Below are 15,000 nucleotides of genomic sequence, written 5' to 3'. Positions count from 1 at the left end.
GGGTGGGTGTGATGTTGACTACTTAGTGACTACTATGCAAAGTTATGGCTAAGTTCCCCCAAACAGGCAGACATCCTATCAGAGGGATGGGGTACTGAAGGGAAAGTCAAATCAGGAGAGCAGAAACAGAGCAGCCATGTCTGCAAGAAGACAAGTACATGTCTGTTGGTAGAAAAGGGGGGAAGACAGACTCCCAAGTGGTGGGGGGTTGACTAAAAATGCTTTCAAGGTTCCTTAGTGGGGAAGATCCCTAGTAAGATGTACCATGTAAGCACCAGTGGCCCAAGTTTCTGGACACATCCTGGGACCCAGGTCAAGCGCCATAGTCACTGGGCACTGAATCCTGGATCTTCAAGGTGCACAACACACTCCAAAGGCCGCACCAGAGGGTCCGGCGCGGAAACTCCACTAGGTGAACTGGATGCTACCCCAAACACACTTGTCACCTGAGGACTTAAGACTGAGCAGTCATGGTGCTTGAAGAAGCAGAAGACTGCTCCACCAAGAGGATTGAACCATTGGCAGGTGGATGGTCATTGACTTACTACAACAGTGCCCCATGTGGTGTATTAAGATATACATTATTCTGGCAAAGCTGTGACTGACACTGTCAGTGAATATCATTGTAAAACTGCCTTGACAACAACTCCCATTGTTTGTGTAAACAGTATCTAAATACACGTGCCTTTCCTTTTGTGTACTTCCAGTTGGATCATCTCTATGAAACCTAGAAGACACATTCAAAGTAAGTCTTGGTGTGAAAGCCAAATAAATAAATAAAGAGATTTATTTTACAGGTGCAGCAATTTTTCACAGCATGGGCTTTATTTTGATACATTTAAGCTGAAAATTAAGGGCAGGTATACGAATCATAACTGTGGTCAGAACTATCTCGTTACGATGAAGGAGTGTTTGCCATGTTCCAGGCATTGGTCGGAGAGGTTAACATGAGTTAGCTCGTATAACTGCCCACGGCCTCCATGTTGCTGCCGTTGCTTTGCTGACAAGGAAACTGAGCCACAGCGAGGTGAAGCAACCTGCCCAACGTCACACTAGCTGCGAGTGGTTTTACTGTGTGCTGGCCACGTGCATGTGGGGGCCTGAGAAAGGAAAGTACATAAGTCACTTGTTGTTTCAAGGTTCTAGCTCCTTCTTAGCATTATTATTGTGAATTGGGTGAAGATTTACAGACCAGATGATCGGTTTTCCACTCAACAATTCATACAGGCTTTGTTTCATCCCATTCATTGCAACCCTCTGCATGCAGTATTACTTATCTCACGTTCCCTCTGAGCCTCCTGCTTTCCCAACCGTCCTGAGTTTTGTCCATGAGTCAATGATTTCCTTTTGACCTCAAATGGTTGCTTCTTCTAGGCTGCGTGTACCACCCCAGTGTTACAGCTCTCCTTATGGACATGTCTATTGTTTGGCTGACAACGGAGTTGAGGTGTTGGCGTTCTGCTCCTTTGTGCAGCTCTCAAACACCTGTTCTTGGCATCTGGTGGGCGTGGATGCAGGACACAGACCCTGCCGCTATCCTGTCAATATTGTTGTTAGTTGCCACCGAGTCAAACTCACTGCAGCCTCGTATACAACAGAATGAAAGGTTGTCCCGCCCTGCGCCAACTTGAAGTCCATTCTTGTGGCCGTGGTGTATTTTGAGGCTTAGTGGTGTAGTGGATTACATGTTAGGCTGCTCACCACAAGGTCAGCAGTTCGAATCGACCAAATCCACCAGCCAGTAGAATGATGCGACTTTATATCACCGTAAACAGTTACAGTCTGGAAAACCCACAGGGAAATTCTGCGCTGTCCTATAAGGTTGCTATGAGTTGGATCAGCCTGATAGCAGTGGGTTTGTGTTTTGGGTACCAGCCTCTGGGACTCATCCTCCGCCACTAGATCAGACCATCTTCTGTTCGGATCCATGGACTTTCCATGGGCTAATTTTAGAAATAGCTCAACAAGCTTTCCTGATAGTCTGGAAGCCCTACTGAAACCTGCCCATCTGGGATGACACTGCTGGTGTGTGAAATAGTGGTGGCATACCTTCCAGGATGAAAGCAACATGCACCCACCCAAATACGACCAATTTGTGATAGGCACATAGTGGACTCCCACCTGTAGCATACACTAACTATACTCTTTGAAGCTCTTGGACACTAAAATAGGATTGATACATTCAAAAGTGTAAGTAGCAGTTATGTACTAATTAATGCCTCTTGTGTAAGTGAACAACAATGAAAGGTATTACTTCAGTAAAAATGATCATAGCTATTATGATTCTTAAGAACTCCCAAATGTATCTCTTTGCAATTATATACCAAATGAATTCACTGATGATGTACTGGTAGGAGTCGATGTGAGTTAGAAATTAGTTTTGAACTTTCATTCCCTGTTTTTCATCTTTATCCCCTATTTTGTTTTTCTAATATTAATTTAAAAATATTTTTAATGGAGATTTGTTATAACCAGGCCCATTTTTCCCCTTACTTTTATTGGGGGCTCTCACATCTCTTATCACAATCCATACATTCCTCCAGTGTGTCAAGCACATTTGCACATATGCCGCCATCATCATTTTCAAAGCATTCTCTTCCCACTTGAGCCCCTGATATCAGCTCCCCATGGAACCATGCCCATTTTATAGGAAGAAACATTACACTGAATAGTGCATGGCAATCTTTGGGGCAGAAAATGTTCACACTCTCAGGGAAGAGGATTCTCTCCACCCCCAAGTAATAACTACATGAAAAATAAGCACCTGGATTAATGAGCACAATATAGGCCTCATTCAAATGGCAGTGGTTATAAAATGCTGTTGATGTTAGCTGCTGAATCAAGGAAGCCCCCTGATTCATGGTGATCCCATGTAGATTTGGACCAGACTGACTCTGGAAACAGTTTCTTTCTAGTCGGTCCAAGTCTGGATTTTAGCATCGTAGCAGCACACAAGGTCCCACTGACAGATGGCGGTGTGAGCGTACATTGGCTGGGAACGGAACCCAGGTCTTCTGCATGGAAGATGAGGATTCTTCCACGTAAACCACCCTCGCTCCAGATACAGAATGTTTTAAGTAAATAAAAATCTGTGCCATTTAGGTCAGAACAAAAATGGCACCTCCACTAGATTCATTTTTAGTATCATAGTTTATAAATTAAAAACTCAACGAGAGATCAGTTAAGGTGTTGGCCAACCAAACAGGAAGAGTCATGGTCACCTGCCAATTGTCTGTAGTATATGAATTGTTGAAAGCTACTCTGAGGTTATTTATTAGTGAAGAAAAAGCATATTTCCTTACACCTTGTTTCCAGGGTAATACTGATGAAGAGATAGTGCCCTGTTCTTGGCCTCCTTCAGGACCCCTGACTCATCAACCTGACTCTTGTCTCCCAGTGAGTCCTATGCTTGTGCTAAAGCAACTTGCAGGAGCACAATTCTCTCTCTCAGTAAAAACACACACACACACACACACACACACACACACACACACACACACACCCAAACATCCATCAACATAATAACTTCCAGATGTTAAACTCAACGACATTGATTACATTATTCATGTGGTACTACCTAAAAGATCTGGCTGGGCTTTGTTGCTTCCGTGCTAGAGGGCTGCATGTTAAACTTCAACCTTTAAGACCCCAAATGCTATATCTGTAATAGCCGGGCACCATCAGCTTTCTTCACCACATTTGCTTATACACCCATTTGTCTTCAGCGATCATGTTCGTGAGCATCAGAGTGCCAACACCCATCAGTTTCTGACTCAATGAAAATGAGAGAACTATTCTCTTACTCTTGAATTCTCAGTTTGTCATCTTTTTAGCATGTGGTTTTTATTTATTCATTTGCACTTAAAATATTTTATTTTGTCATTATGGAAAAGATACACAGCAAGACACACAGTGCTAACATTACAATGTCTATGTGCACACTTCAGAGGCACGGGTTACTTTTTCTAAGTTGTAGAACCAGTCTCAGCAATTCTCATTTGACTGGCTAAGCTCAGAAAGGAAGCACCCTTTCCTAGTACACAGACAATCGAGATGTGTAAAAGAGCAGCTGTCTCCAATCTTACCTGGACGAGTTGGGTGCAGTACTGCAGGTGCCTAACGATGGTGATGTCAAGGCTCTCATTTCCTGTGGTCAATGGGAGCGGGCTTCCTGCCACACTGGTCCCGACTCCCGTGTCTTCAGTGAGTGCTTCGCTAAGGTGCCCCCTGGCTTCCGGATGAACTGACCTGTAACTGTTGACGTAGGAAGGTGGGTGAAGCATTATTTATTTAGATCTGTGTAGAATGCACAGGTCAACTCAATATGGTGGCTATAGACTCCCCAGTGAACATAAGATCTGCCTTTAAGAAGCGATATACCTTCAAAGGCTACATTATAATTCTGCCTGGCTGCAAATCTGCCTAATGGTAAAAGGCGACACAAAGGACTTGTTTCCTGTGTTTTCTATTAGCTTCTCAAGCACAGTGAACCATCTGTGCAGGGCATTTGCCAAGAAATCTTTGAAGGGTGCCCTTGCTGCTCTTTTGTGCTCTGTAATGAGGTAATTTGACAAATTTTGTAGGATTAAACCGCCCCCCGGTACCTGTGGCTTCCCAAGGGCAGTGCCATTAAGAAATACATTTGTCACGTCTTGTCCTGGCCTTGGATCAATTGCTACTTGAATCGGAAAAAGAAAAGCTGGCGAGAGGAGAGACCTGATGTATCGTGACAATATCCTGGTTTAACCGGGCACTTACATTTTAAAAAATCTACTGTGCCTGTTACTTAATTCTACTTTTAAAATGAATCCATGTGCTAGGGGGAGAGACGTATTTGTGGTATTTTCACACCCAGGGGGTCTGGCTAACAGGGATGTTATCCTGGCTCAAGCAGGCAGTGAATTCAGACAGGGCTCCTTCTAATCTCACACTCCCCAGGCTCCCCAATTTAAAGATCACACTTCAGGGCTTAGTGGCTTTGAAAGCTTTTTTTCTGATTCATAGTTGCCTCTAAGGGGAAAACCTGGCAGTCAACAAAAATTTAGAAGGCAGATACATGCACACACACTCACATACCCATGTATACACACACACACAATTCTCTCGATTGCATCTGATGAAATATAGTAAGTGTAATCAATTAGACATATTTACTATGGATGCTCTATAAAGTATATAAAAGCTATAATATTCTTGTTCCCAAATTGCTTCCTATACCACAATGACAAAGGTTTAGATTGATGTTTGCTTGACCTCAGTATATCATAGAATAGCTTAAGATAATAAGCTACACAAAGATATTTGTTAAGAAATCCTTCATCAATCCAATCACGCTAGACAGATCTGAGTGCATCATGTCAAAGCCAGTCGCTCTTGAGTTGACATTGACTCATGGTGCCAGAGTAGAAATGTGCTCCAGACAGATTCCAATGGCTGGTTTCTTAGAAGTAGAGCACCAAGTCAATCGTCTGAGGCACCTTTGGGTAGACTTGAACCACCAGCCTTTTGATGGTTCAGCTGAGTGTTTAACTATGTGTACCACCCAGGGACCCTGAAGAATGTAAACAGAATGTTTATTTAATAAATTTCCTCTTGCTTTGCCCCCCTCCAGCCCCCTATTTGCTCAAGGAATAAAATCTGTATTATGCTGGCTAGCACTTGCTACTGCTCAGAACAGGATCACAGTAGAAGGTCCTGGGTAGAGTGAAGAGAACACCTGGGGTGTAGTGGTTATACTTATTGGGCCACTAACTAAAAGGCCAGCAGTTCAAAACCACTAGCCACTTTGGGGGAGGAAGGTGACTGTCTCCCTCACTGACCCATAGCACTATGGGGGACAACACTGGAGACACACTGCGGGAATTGTGCCCAATCTGATCCCACCACACTGAGGTGAAACACTAAGGGCGTGCAACAGAACAGCAAGGGGAGCAGAGCAATGAAGTCTCCAGGGAATACAAAAAAATAGACCGTGGGGCCAAGGCATGGAACCCCATCAGACTTGACTGGAAAACACTCATAAAGGTCAACAAATAGACCTTGAACAATTCACAGGCTTTTCTTTTTTCATTGGCTTTTGTTGTTGTTGTTGGAGTTATTGTTTTATTTTCTATTGTTGTTTTGTTTTGCTCTGTCTTGTGTTTGTGCATATTATCTCTGCATATCTCTCTAGATAAGATAGATGGGATAAAAAAGTCGGGGGAGAAAACAATGGGACAACAGTTCTGGGGGGACTTGGGAGAGGGGGAGATGGGAGAGAGGGGAGGAAGGAAGTGAGTGTTAACAAACCCAGGGACAAGGGAACAACAAGTGACTGACAATTGATGGCAAGGAGGGTGTAGGAGGTCATGCAGGGCTTGATCAAGGGCAATGTAACTGAGAGGAATTAATGAAACCCAAATGAAGGCTGAGTGTGATAGTGGGACAAAAGGACAGTAAAAGGAAATAGAGGACAGAATTAGGAGACAAAAGACATTTAAAGAGGTCTAAATACAGGCATGTACATATGTAAATATATTTATATATGATGATGGGGAAATAAATCTATGTACAGAGATTTATAGGTTTACTATTAAGGTACCAGACAGACATTGAGCCTCCACTCACATACTCCCTAAATGCAAGAACACTTTGTTCTAATAATCCGACATTCTGAGATGCTCACCTTCCTGACACAATCGCTGAAGACAAATGGGTGCATAAGCAATGTGGTGAAAAAAGCTGATGGTGCTCGGCTATCAAAAGAAATAGCATTTGGGGTCTTAAAGGCTTGAAGATAAACAAGCAGTCATCTAGCTAGGAAGAAACAAAGCCCACATGGAAGAAGCTCATTAGCCTGTGTGATCATGAGGTATTGACGGGATCAGGTATCAGGCATCAAAAACCCAGAGCAAAAAATCATGTCAATGTGAATGGAGGTGTGGGGGTTTGCAGAGTGGAAGCCCAAAGTCAATCTGTAGGCAATTGGTCATCCCCTTACAGAAGGGTCTCAGGGAGAAGACCAGCCAGTCAGGGTGCAGTATAGCACGGATTAAACAGACAGCTTCTCTGTGGTTCTTTAATGCTTCCTCCCCCCCAAAATCATGACCCTAATTCTACCTTACAAATGTGGCTGGACCAGAGCATGTACATAGGTACAGATAAGAGCTGAAAAAACAGGGAATACAGGACAGATCAACTCCTTGGGAACAATATTGAGAGTAACCATACCAGGAGGGGAAAGGGAAGGTGGGGGGAGAAAGGGGAAACCAATCACAATGATCTACCTATAACCCCTTCCTAGGGGGATGTATGGACAACAGATAAGGGGGTAAAGGAAGACATTGGACAGTTAAAGACATGAAAAAATAATAATAATTTACAAATTATCAAGGGTTCAGGAGGGAGGAAGGGAGGGAGGGGGTGGGGGGCGGGAAATGAGGAGCTGATTCCAAGGGTTCAAGTAGTAAGAAAATGTTTTGAAAATGACGATGGCAACAAATGTGCAAATGTGCTTGACATAATGGGTGTATGTATGGATTGTGATAAGAGCCTCCAATAAAATTATATATATGTAAAAAGAATGACTGTCTGGGGCATCCACAGAGGCTGTTCCACCCTGCCCTGTATGATTACCATACTCAAAACTGACTTTAGGGCAATGAGTTTGGTTTTTTGGTTTTTTGTTTTGATCCAGTGGGAGCAATGAGTGGAATAAAACTAAAAACAAAAAGAAACAGACTTACTAATTGGGGAGACACTAGTGGAATCCCTGAGTTGATTGCCCTTCGTCACTCTTTAAGATGAACTGAACTAACCCCTACGGCTCAACTGTCAACCAAATAATGGACAGGCCTATAAGGGCAGGGTGAACAGGAGGAGGAATGCATTCCTTAGAATAACCAGCCATTAGAGAAAAAGGGGAGCATTTACCCCAAGACAAAGTTCAGAAGGGCTAGGAACGAAGGAGGAAGTGAGAGAAGTGATGCTGCATTGTGGGAATTGTAGTCAATGACACAAAACAAAACATGCATTGTACCATTGAACGGAATAGTATTTGCTTTGTACATCTTCACATTCACAAGATAAAGCTTGAACAAAATCTGTTTCAGATATTTTTCCTTGTTTCATTTTGGAAGAAGAAATCCATAAGGAACAATAAAATCCAACGATCTTAAAATTTCCCACAGAAAAGTTTGAATAGCGTGAAGGTTGACTAGTCATAGCTTGTTGCATGTTGTAAACCTGTTTAGATCATGTGCCAAAAGTAAAGAGGGCTTGTAAGCCACCCTTTCATGTGGGAAAGTGAATGTGTATTCTTTCATAGTAATTGATGAGGGTTGTAATGTTGCACTGGGTTTGTTCTGCCCGACTTAAAGTTCCAAAATTAGCCATGTTTTGTACCCAGGCTCTAGTTTTAAAGCCAGGTGTGGCTTGAGAAGTAAACCTTATTCCTTAGTCTTTCATACCCCCCACCACTCAGAAGGCTACACTGTCTACCTAGGGGGCTGCAGAAAGAATGGTACTCATCAGTTCTCAGGCATCCACCTTCCACTGTAAGGGACCTCTGAGCCTGACTTTGGTCCAGGTATCCGGCAGCCCTGCTGGTGTCGTGGCTGCTCACTGGGCTGCTAATCACAGTCAGCAGTTTGACCCCAGCAGTGTCTCCCCAGGAGAAAGACAAGGCTTTCTCCGCTTGTGAAGAGTTACAATCCGGGAAACCAACAGGAGCAGTTCTGCCCTGTCCTGTTGCGTTGCTGTGAATCAGAACGCACCCAATGGCATTGAGTTTGAATGTGGTTGACGAGCTTAATCGATGGCAGAGACTCCTTGGGTTCAAGGAAACCAAAAGACAGATAGAGACAATCCACTACCAACGAGTTGTTAAGACTGTAGGCTGGAGTAGAACTGGTCTATCAGGCTTTGGCAGGTTACATGACTGGGGCATATTGCCTTAGCTTTCTCCCATGGAGGGGCCAGTGGGATCGCACTGTGACCTCTTGGTTAGGAGGCCATTATTTTCCCCCCACAGAGACATCAGGGCTTCTTAGATAACGAGGTGGAGAAAAACAAAGCACAATCATGCAAAGGCATTAGCCAGAAGCTCCAAATCAGGGACACATCGGTGCAACTAGTTCATCAAGGCAGACTTCTCCAGAAACACAGTCCAGCTAGTTAATTTGCAATTAATTACATTGGGGTTAAGTTGTCGACACTGAACCATATACAGAAGTAGGAACATACACATGCATACTCACGCAAAAATATCCCCTCTGTTTATAAGACAAACAAAACAAATCCATTTCCCCTTAAGTGACCCAGAGAGCAGGGTAATAGTAATAAGTGGCATTCAATAATAACCAGGAACTGTAAACCTAATTTATCATTCATATTGAAGATGCAATGTGCTGTTCAGGTTCTCTCTGCTAGAAGCAAAGAACCATTTCACCTATAACAGGAGAAAGATAAGCAGATACTAACTTCGGACTTACCTATTTTTCTCAGTCTCGGTATCTGAAAATACCGAGTCAGCTCCGCCTCCAATATTACAAACCTCCTCACCATCCTCCTCCTCATCAAAATCTGAGGTGTTCAGGAAATCAAAGCTTTCTAAAGCACTTTCAACTGTAAGACTTAAACTGGAAGACCTGCTTCGGCTTCCTGGTGGCTTGCACTGCAAAGGCAGAAGGCACCAAGGAGGAAAATATCAACACATTCGAAAGAAGAAAGTGAACACAAGACACCAGGATCTAAGATGGAAACACTTTCAATTCTTTTTTTTTCAAATTTTTATTTTCACTCTTTTGGTGGGTTGGCACTTTTCAACGTATGTAAAACCTTCATATATATATGAAAAATAAAACATAACAAAAAGTAGTACATCCAGGGATAAAATAACACTGTATCTGGGATTTATCCCAAAGCCATCTAGGAGGAAGTTAGCAGGGAGACGAAGAGATGAAACAAGGTTGACCGTGAGTTGGTAATGATGGAACCAGGACGGGCCTGCTGGCATTCATCACATGATTCTCTCTACTTCGGTTTGACACTTTCCAAAATTGACAATTTAAAAATATTACAACCAGAAAACCTCGAGGGACATAACTGATGCCCTTCCTCCACTTACAGTATTCAACCCCAAATAAAATTCCAACCAGTAAACAAATTGTAAGAGTCACGGGGTCAATGCCAGGTACTACCAATATCTACTTGCAAGTGGCAATGTTTTCAGTGTCCTAAGATAGGAGCTAGCCATCCAAGGCACTTACGCTAAAGGAGTCACGGGATAAATCCCAGAAACACACAAACAAAACATGGCTCAAATCCAGCTACTTCATGCTCCCTCAATAATGCATTTTACATTGTATTTTTTTTCCTTTGAGAGTTGAGAAGAAAATGAAAGTCTTGAGTTCTGTCTTTGAAGGAACCAGACCTACTCCTCTTGGACTGGGCCCTGGAATTAGGTGAGCAAACTCACTCTATGGCCTGAAGAATCCTGTATTGCTGGCCATAAACAGAAACATTACAGACAGAATAACGCTAGTTGTTGGGGGCACCACCAAAGAAAGGAGCACTTTCCAATATTCAAGAGGACGCTGCTGTGGTGGATCGAAGGGGACAAGTCCTGCACAGAAGAAGAACTAAATGTCTTCCATCAAGTCAGGTGGTGGGTCCTGCTTGCGGATGTCTTAGCACAGGGTGGGGAGGGCCTTGCTGGGCTCTGTCTCAGACCCTCAAGATGGCACAAACGCACATGGGGAAACGTCTGTCAGCCTTTTAAAGCACCGTTGCTTCATTCACCCTCAGTGATCTCCGTCCAAGAGGCAGCGTCATTGAGTTTCTGATCATCAAGATGTTTAGCATCCTAGGAATGTGAAGGGGGAAAAAGAGAGAAAGCTTTGTCCAGCTGGTGCTGTTATTTTTGGCTGGATACAAAGCTGCTTGCCCCAGACCTAAATTCTGATGAGGTAGAAATCTCCGGAGAGAGAAGGAGCCTGGCCAGACTCAATCCACCTCTAAAGGAAGCCCTAAAACAGTTCTGGCAAGTCAATTCTGACTCAGGGCAACCCCGTGTGCATCATAGTAGAACTTTATTCCACAGGGAACAAATGGATTTGTTGCAAGTAGATCACCAGGTTTTAAAAAATTTTTTGTTTCCCACCAAGGTAAATTCGAACCACCAACCTTTCAGTTAGCAGTCGAATGCTCAACTATCTGTGTTACCTGGGGTCTCCTAACCCATCTATAAGGGAAGCGAAGAGTTGGAACTGACTTGATGATAACAGGTTTTTATTTATTTATGATCTTAGGTTAGTTCACCATAACAAAGAGAGGTCTACTTGGGGACTTTAGTGGCGGGTTAGTTTGGGAGCAACAGCAGAGTTAAAATAAAAAATCTGGAGAGGAAGCTGTGGCCACCGGGGTTTATATGTATAATAGGAACAGAAGACCCGTTTAGTGTGTCCTGGGAGATGAAGCCATTTATCTGCACTGTTTTTGTTTGGTGTCGTCACTTAGATTCAGGCTCTATGAACTCCATGTGACAGAGTAGAACTGCCCCGTAGGATTTTTTTTAGTCTGTAATCTTTACGGAAACCAACCTCCAGGTCTTGTTCCTACAGAACCACGGAGGGGATTTGAACTGCTAACCTTTTGCTCAGTAGTGATGTGCTTAACCATTTGCACCACTAAGGGTGCTTGGTCATAGGAGTCGCCATCACCATTGGCTTTCTTGAGGTTATTTTCTTTAGGTTGGGGGTCAATTTGTGTCTCAGCTCTTTGAAACTAAGACTTCTTGTACAAAAGGTGAAGCCAGTCGACTGTGCAGGGTAGACCAGGCTTGTCTAGAGGAGAAAAAGATGCGTGCACAGGCATGCCAGAGAAGCAGCCTTGAGTGGATGATGCTTTTAAGTTCTGCGCTGCAGACAGCACCCAGAGCATGCTCCCCTGTTTCTTAGATGTGATGCCAACAGCTGAGCTTAAAGTCTGGAAGGTCTCAGCAGGAATTAGCGTCTGCTTAGGCATAAATCCCTACCAGAGTTAGTCTTAGCATGGCTGCAGGAGAGGGATGCGGTTGTCATAAAAGTCTCAGATTCCGGGGGTGTGGGGGGACGCCTCATCTGAAAACAACCACACAAAGGGATGCTACTGCTTTCGGTGGGTTGATTTTGTGGTTGCTACGGAAACATTCCTTCCGTGCATATTTTCTAGAATGGGTCCTCAGAGGCTTGCTCTTTCAAGAAAAGTATCCAAGCTCTTCTCTAGAGAGAAATGCAAACCAGAGTGGTGCAGACTAGGATATGAGATGGGCCCATGGGGTCTGAGATACAGGGTCAAGTTTGGTCTGGAGTGTTTTTTACAATTCTGTCTGTAAGTGGAGGCAAATACTCCCAGCTGGAGAAATAATGATCCAGAGGCCCTCCCAGGAGAAGAAAAGCATTCCTATCACCCTCACCTTCCCACATCTACCCTGGCTGTTCTGACCACCCAGAAGTGAGGGAGAAAGTGTGGGTGGATTCTGGGACTTCCCAGCTTCTCAGCCATGGTTGATGATTATTCCCTTAGGAACCAGCTGAGCTGCTGATATGCTGACTGGGACCCAATCCAGGAGGCGGGGCTCCTCTAGCAGCCACTGCCCTGGGTGGGAAGGCACTTGGGGTTCTCACAATGGGGCTGACTAACTGACTTCAATCAGGAACCGGGTCCCCTATTGCCCTAATCCTCCCAGGAAGCCCAGGAGTATCTCTGGGATCTTCTGATGACCAAAATGTTACCAGTTCCCATGCGGAGACAGGATGGTTAAGTGGACCGAGAGGCTTTAGACATTTGTGCTTGCTGTGTTCTGCAGAGTTGATGCTGACTCACAGCGCGCCTCCAGGGCAGTAACGGATTTCTGAGGCTGTGAATCTTTATGGATGCATATGGCCCCGTCTTTCTTATGGAGAGTCCCTGGTAGATTTAAGTTCTTAACTACTGTGCCCAGGGCTCCTTCGACATTCCCTTGGCCTATTAACTCACCCCTATTAATTATTTTATCTAGATTGCTTCCCTTTCAGGAAAAGGGAAATCAGTCTGCGCTATTGACATTCAGAATGAATGGCATTGCCACAACTCGTTACCCAACAATGTTCTGATGGGACTGGATGAAAATGATGGTACATCAGTTCCACCCTCTCCCACCAAACCCGATCCAAGTTCCTGAAAGGGGTACTCACTTTTAGAATGTCATCCAGATGCATGACTTCTCGGTTCAGATTCTGAAACTCTTTGTATTGCTCTTTGTGTGGCCCTAACACCAGGAAAAGCCCGCTAACGGCATCCTCCAGGCTCCCGTCCAGGAAGGACCGACAGCCTTCAGATTCCCCGCTGACAGAGCCTTCCAAGAGCAGCCCCGGCACCTCGGAGGAGGTCAGCCTCTTGACCAGCTGCTTGGTGATGTTCCCTTCCAAAGTGTCCAGCTCCACGGGCTTGAGTTCGGAGGCCTCGTCGGACTCTTGCAGGAGGGTCTCCGCAACATCCCGCTCCATGAACAGCTGCTGGGCAGCCGGGCCTGGGGGCTCAGCCGCTGGCTCGGCCTCATCCTCCCCGGAGCGCTTTGGCAGTGGCGGCCCTTCGGCGGAGGAGCTGCTGGAAGATGCTGAGCTAGTGTCGTCGGTGCCGTCGTTCTGCGAGGACAGGCTGCCGAGGCTCTGCTCTGCGGGCGTGATGGTGATTTCCGGGTTGGCCGGGCACGTCCTGGAGGCTGAGCCCCCTGCGAGGGAAGGCTGGGCGCAGTCTCCGTTGGGCAGGTCGCTGAAGCTCAGGGAGAGTGGCGTCTTCTCCTGGGTGGCCTTCCCATTCTCAAAGATGTCATCAGGCAGATTCGACTGAGGGGAAAAAGGCAACCTCATTATGATCTTACTTAGAGGCAAACGGTGTCGTTGGCCTGTCCTATTTCTGGTAAAAAAAAAAATAAGGCAATGAAAATGTTGGAAAACCAGAACTTTCATAATATTAGCAGGCTAGTTGTTGACATGGGTGTGTTTGGGGGTGGGGAGGGATAAGGGGGAGGGAGGGAGGGAAGGAGGGAGGGAGAGAGAGAGAGAGAGAGAAGAGATGAGCCATTAATAATCTCGTCTCCACTGTTGAATCCAAGTTCAAGTGGATGAGCCCGTCCTTTCAATTTGCATAGAGGTTGGACTTATTCAGAACCAAAGGTTGCTGAAGGGGGTGGGGGAAGTGTTCATTTTGTGGATCTTAGGAGCTCACGGAATCTGGTAGCCATCGTGCTGAAATGTGCCTACTGAGGTTTTTGTCCTGCCTTCTTCCCACCTTGGCATCTATCCTAACAGGCTTTTGACAACCATGCCATTTCATGCCAATATTTTGATGCTTCAATGCCACGTCGGCTCTCAGAAGTTATTATTTAAAATTCTCCACCCATGAATCCCAAGCCCTTGAAAATGTCTGATTAACTTAGTTACCATGCTATCAATCATTCAAGGACAGCCGGGCATTTGCATAGCTTCTATAACAATGGTAGAAAAACATGAAGAAAGAGACATTGGTCTCACTGCCATGCACACCTCAGGGCTCCCTTGGCCTGCACTTCAGGAAGCTGAGCCCTCAGGAGACTGGCATACATTTCCAGGTAACCTGCATCATTTCTTAGGTAGGCGTGGCAGTAGGTTTTCAGTCATCTTCTGTACCCGGGGGTCCATGTATAGTGTTTAAAAGCCAAGTGTTGCTCTGTGGGAAACCTCTTGTGGTTACTGGAGACAAACCACTTCATGCTGGGTCATTTCACTCGCATTCTTCGCGAGAGTTTTAACGTCAGCGGGAAGGAGCAAGCTAGCCCCTAGGCCAACTCCATGTGGAACAGGGAATGGTCGCTCTGGTGCGGGGGATAAGCCTAGCAAGAACAAGTTCCAGCAAGTGAAACAGGAAGCACGAGGAAGTCAAGGGGCCCTGTTCTCCTTTAGGCAGTGTCTGTGGCTGCATCGGGATCCGAGGCTTCTAGACTCTGACATGCACAGGTGGTTT

General features: G+C 45.1%; 1 protein-coding gene across 3 annotated transcripts in view; it reads right to left on the bottom strand.

Annotated features, from left to right (window-relative positions):
* RIPOR2 (RHO family interacting cell polarization regulator 2) overlaps positions 1–15,000 on the bottom strand; it is an 81,139-nt gene that overhangs the window by 21,674 nt on the left and 44,465 nt on the right. For 2 of the 3 annotated variants that reach the window (XM_075540736.1, XM_075540737.1), the window contains 3 exons: positions 13,194–13,844; positions 9,471–9,652; positions 4,086–4,254 (listed from right to left, as the gene is read on the bottom strand). In XM_075540736.1, the coding sequence (XP_075396851.1) occupies positions 4,086–4,254; positions 9,471–9,652; positions 13,194–13,844 (1,002 nt within the window). Of the gene's footprint in view, positions 1–4,085; positions 4,255–9,470; positions 9,653–10,159; positions 10,844–13,193; positions 13,845–15,000 lie in introns of those variants that run through there. The other variant, XM_075540738.1, reaches the window with a different exon arrangement.

The sequence above is a fragment of the Tenrec ecaudatus genome, chromosome 1 (genome assembly GCF_050624435.1).
Source record: "Tenrec ecaudatus isolate mTenEca1 chromosome 1, mTenEca1.hap1, whole genome shotgun sequence".
NCBI lineage: Eukaryota > Metazoa > Chordata > Mammalia > Afrosoricida > Tenrecidae > Tenrec > Tenrec ecaudatus.
This window is presented reverse-complemented; position numbering and strand designations above follow the sequence as displayed.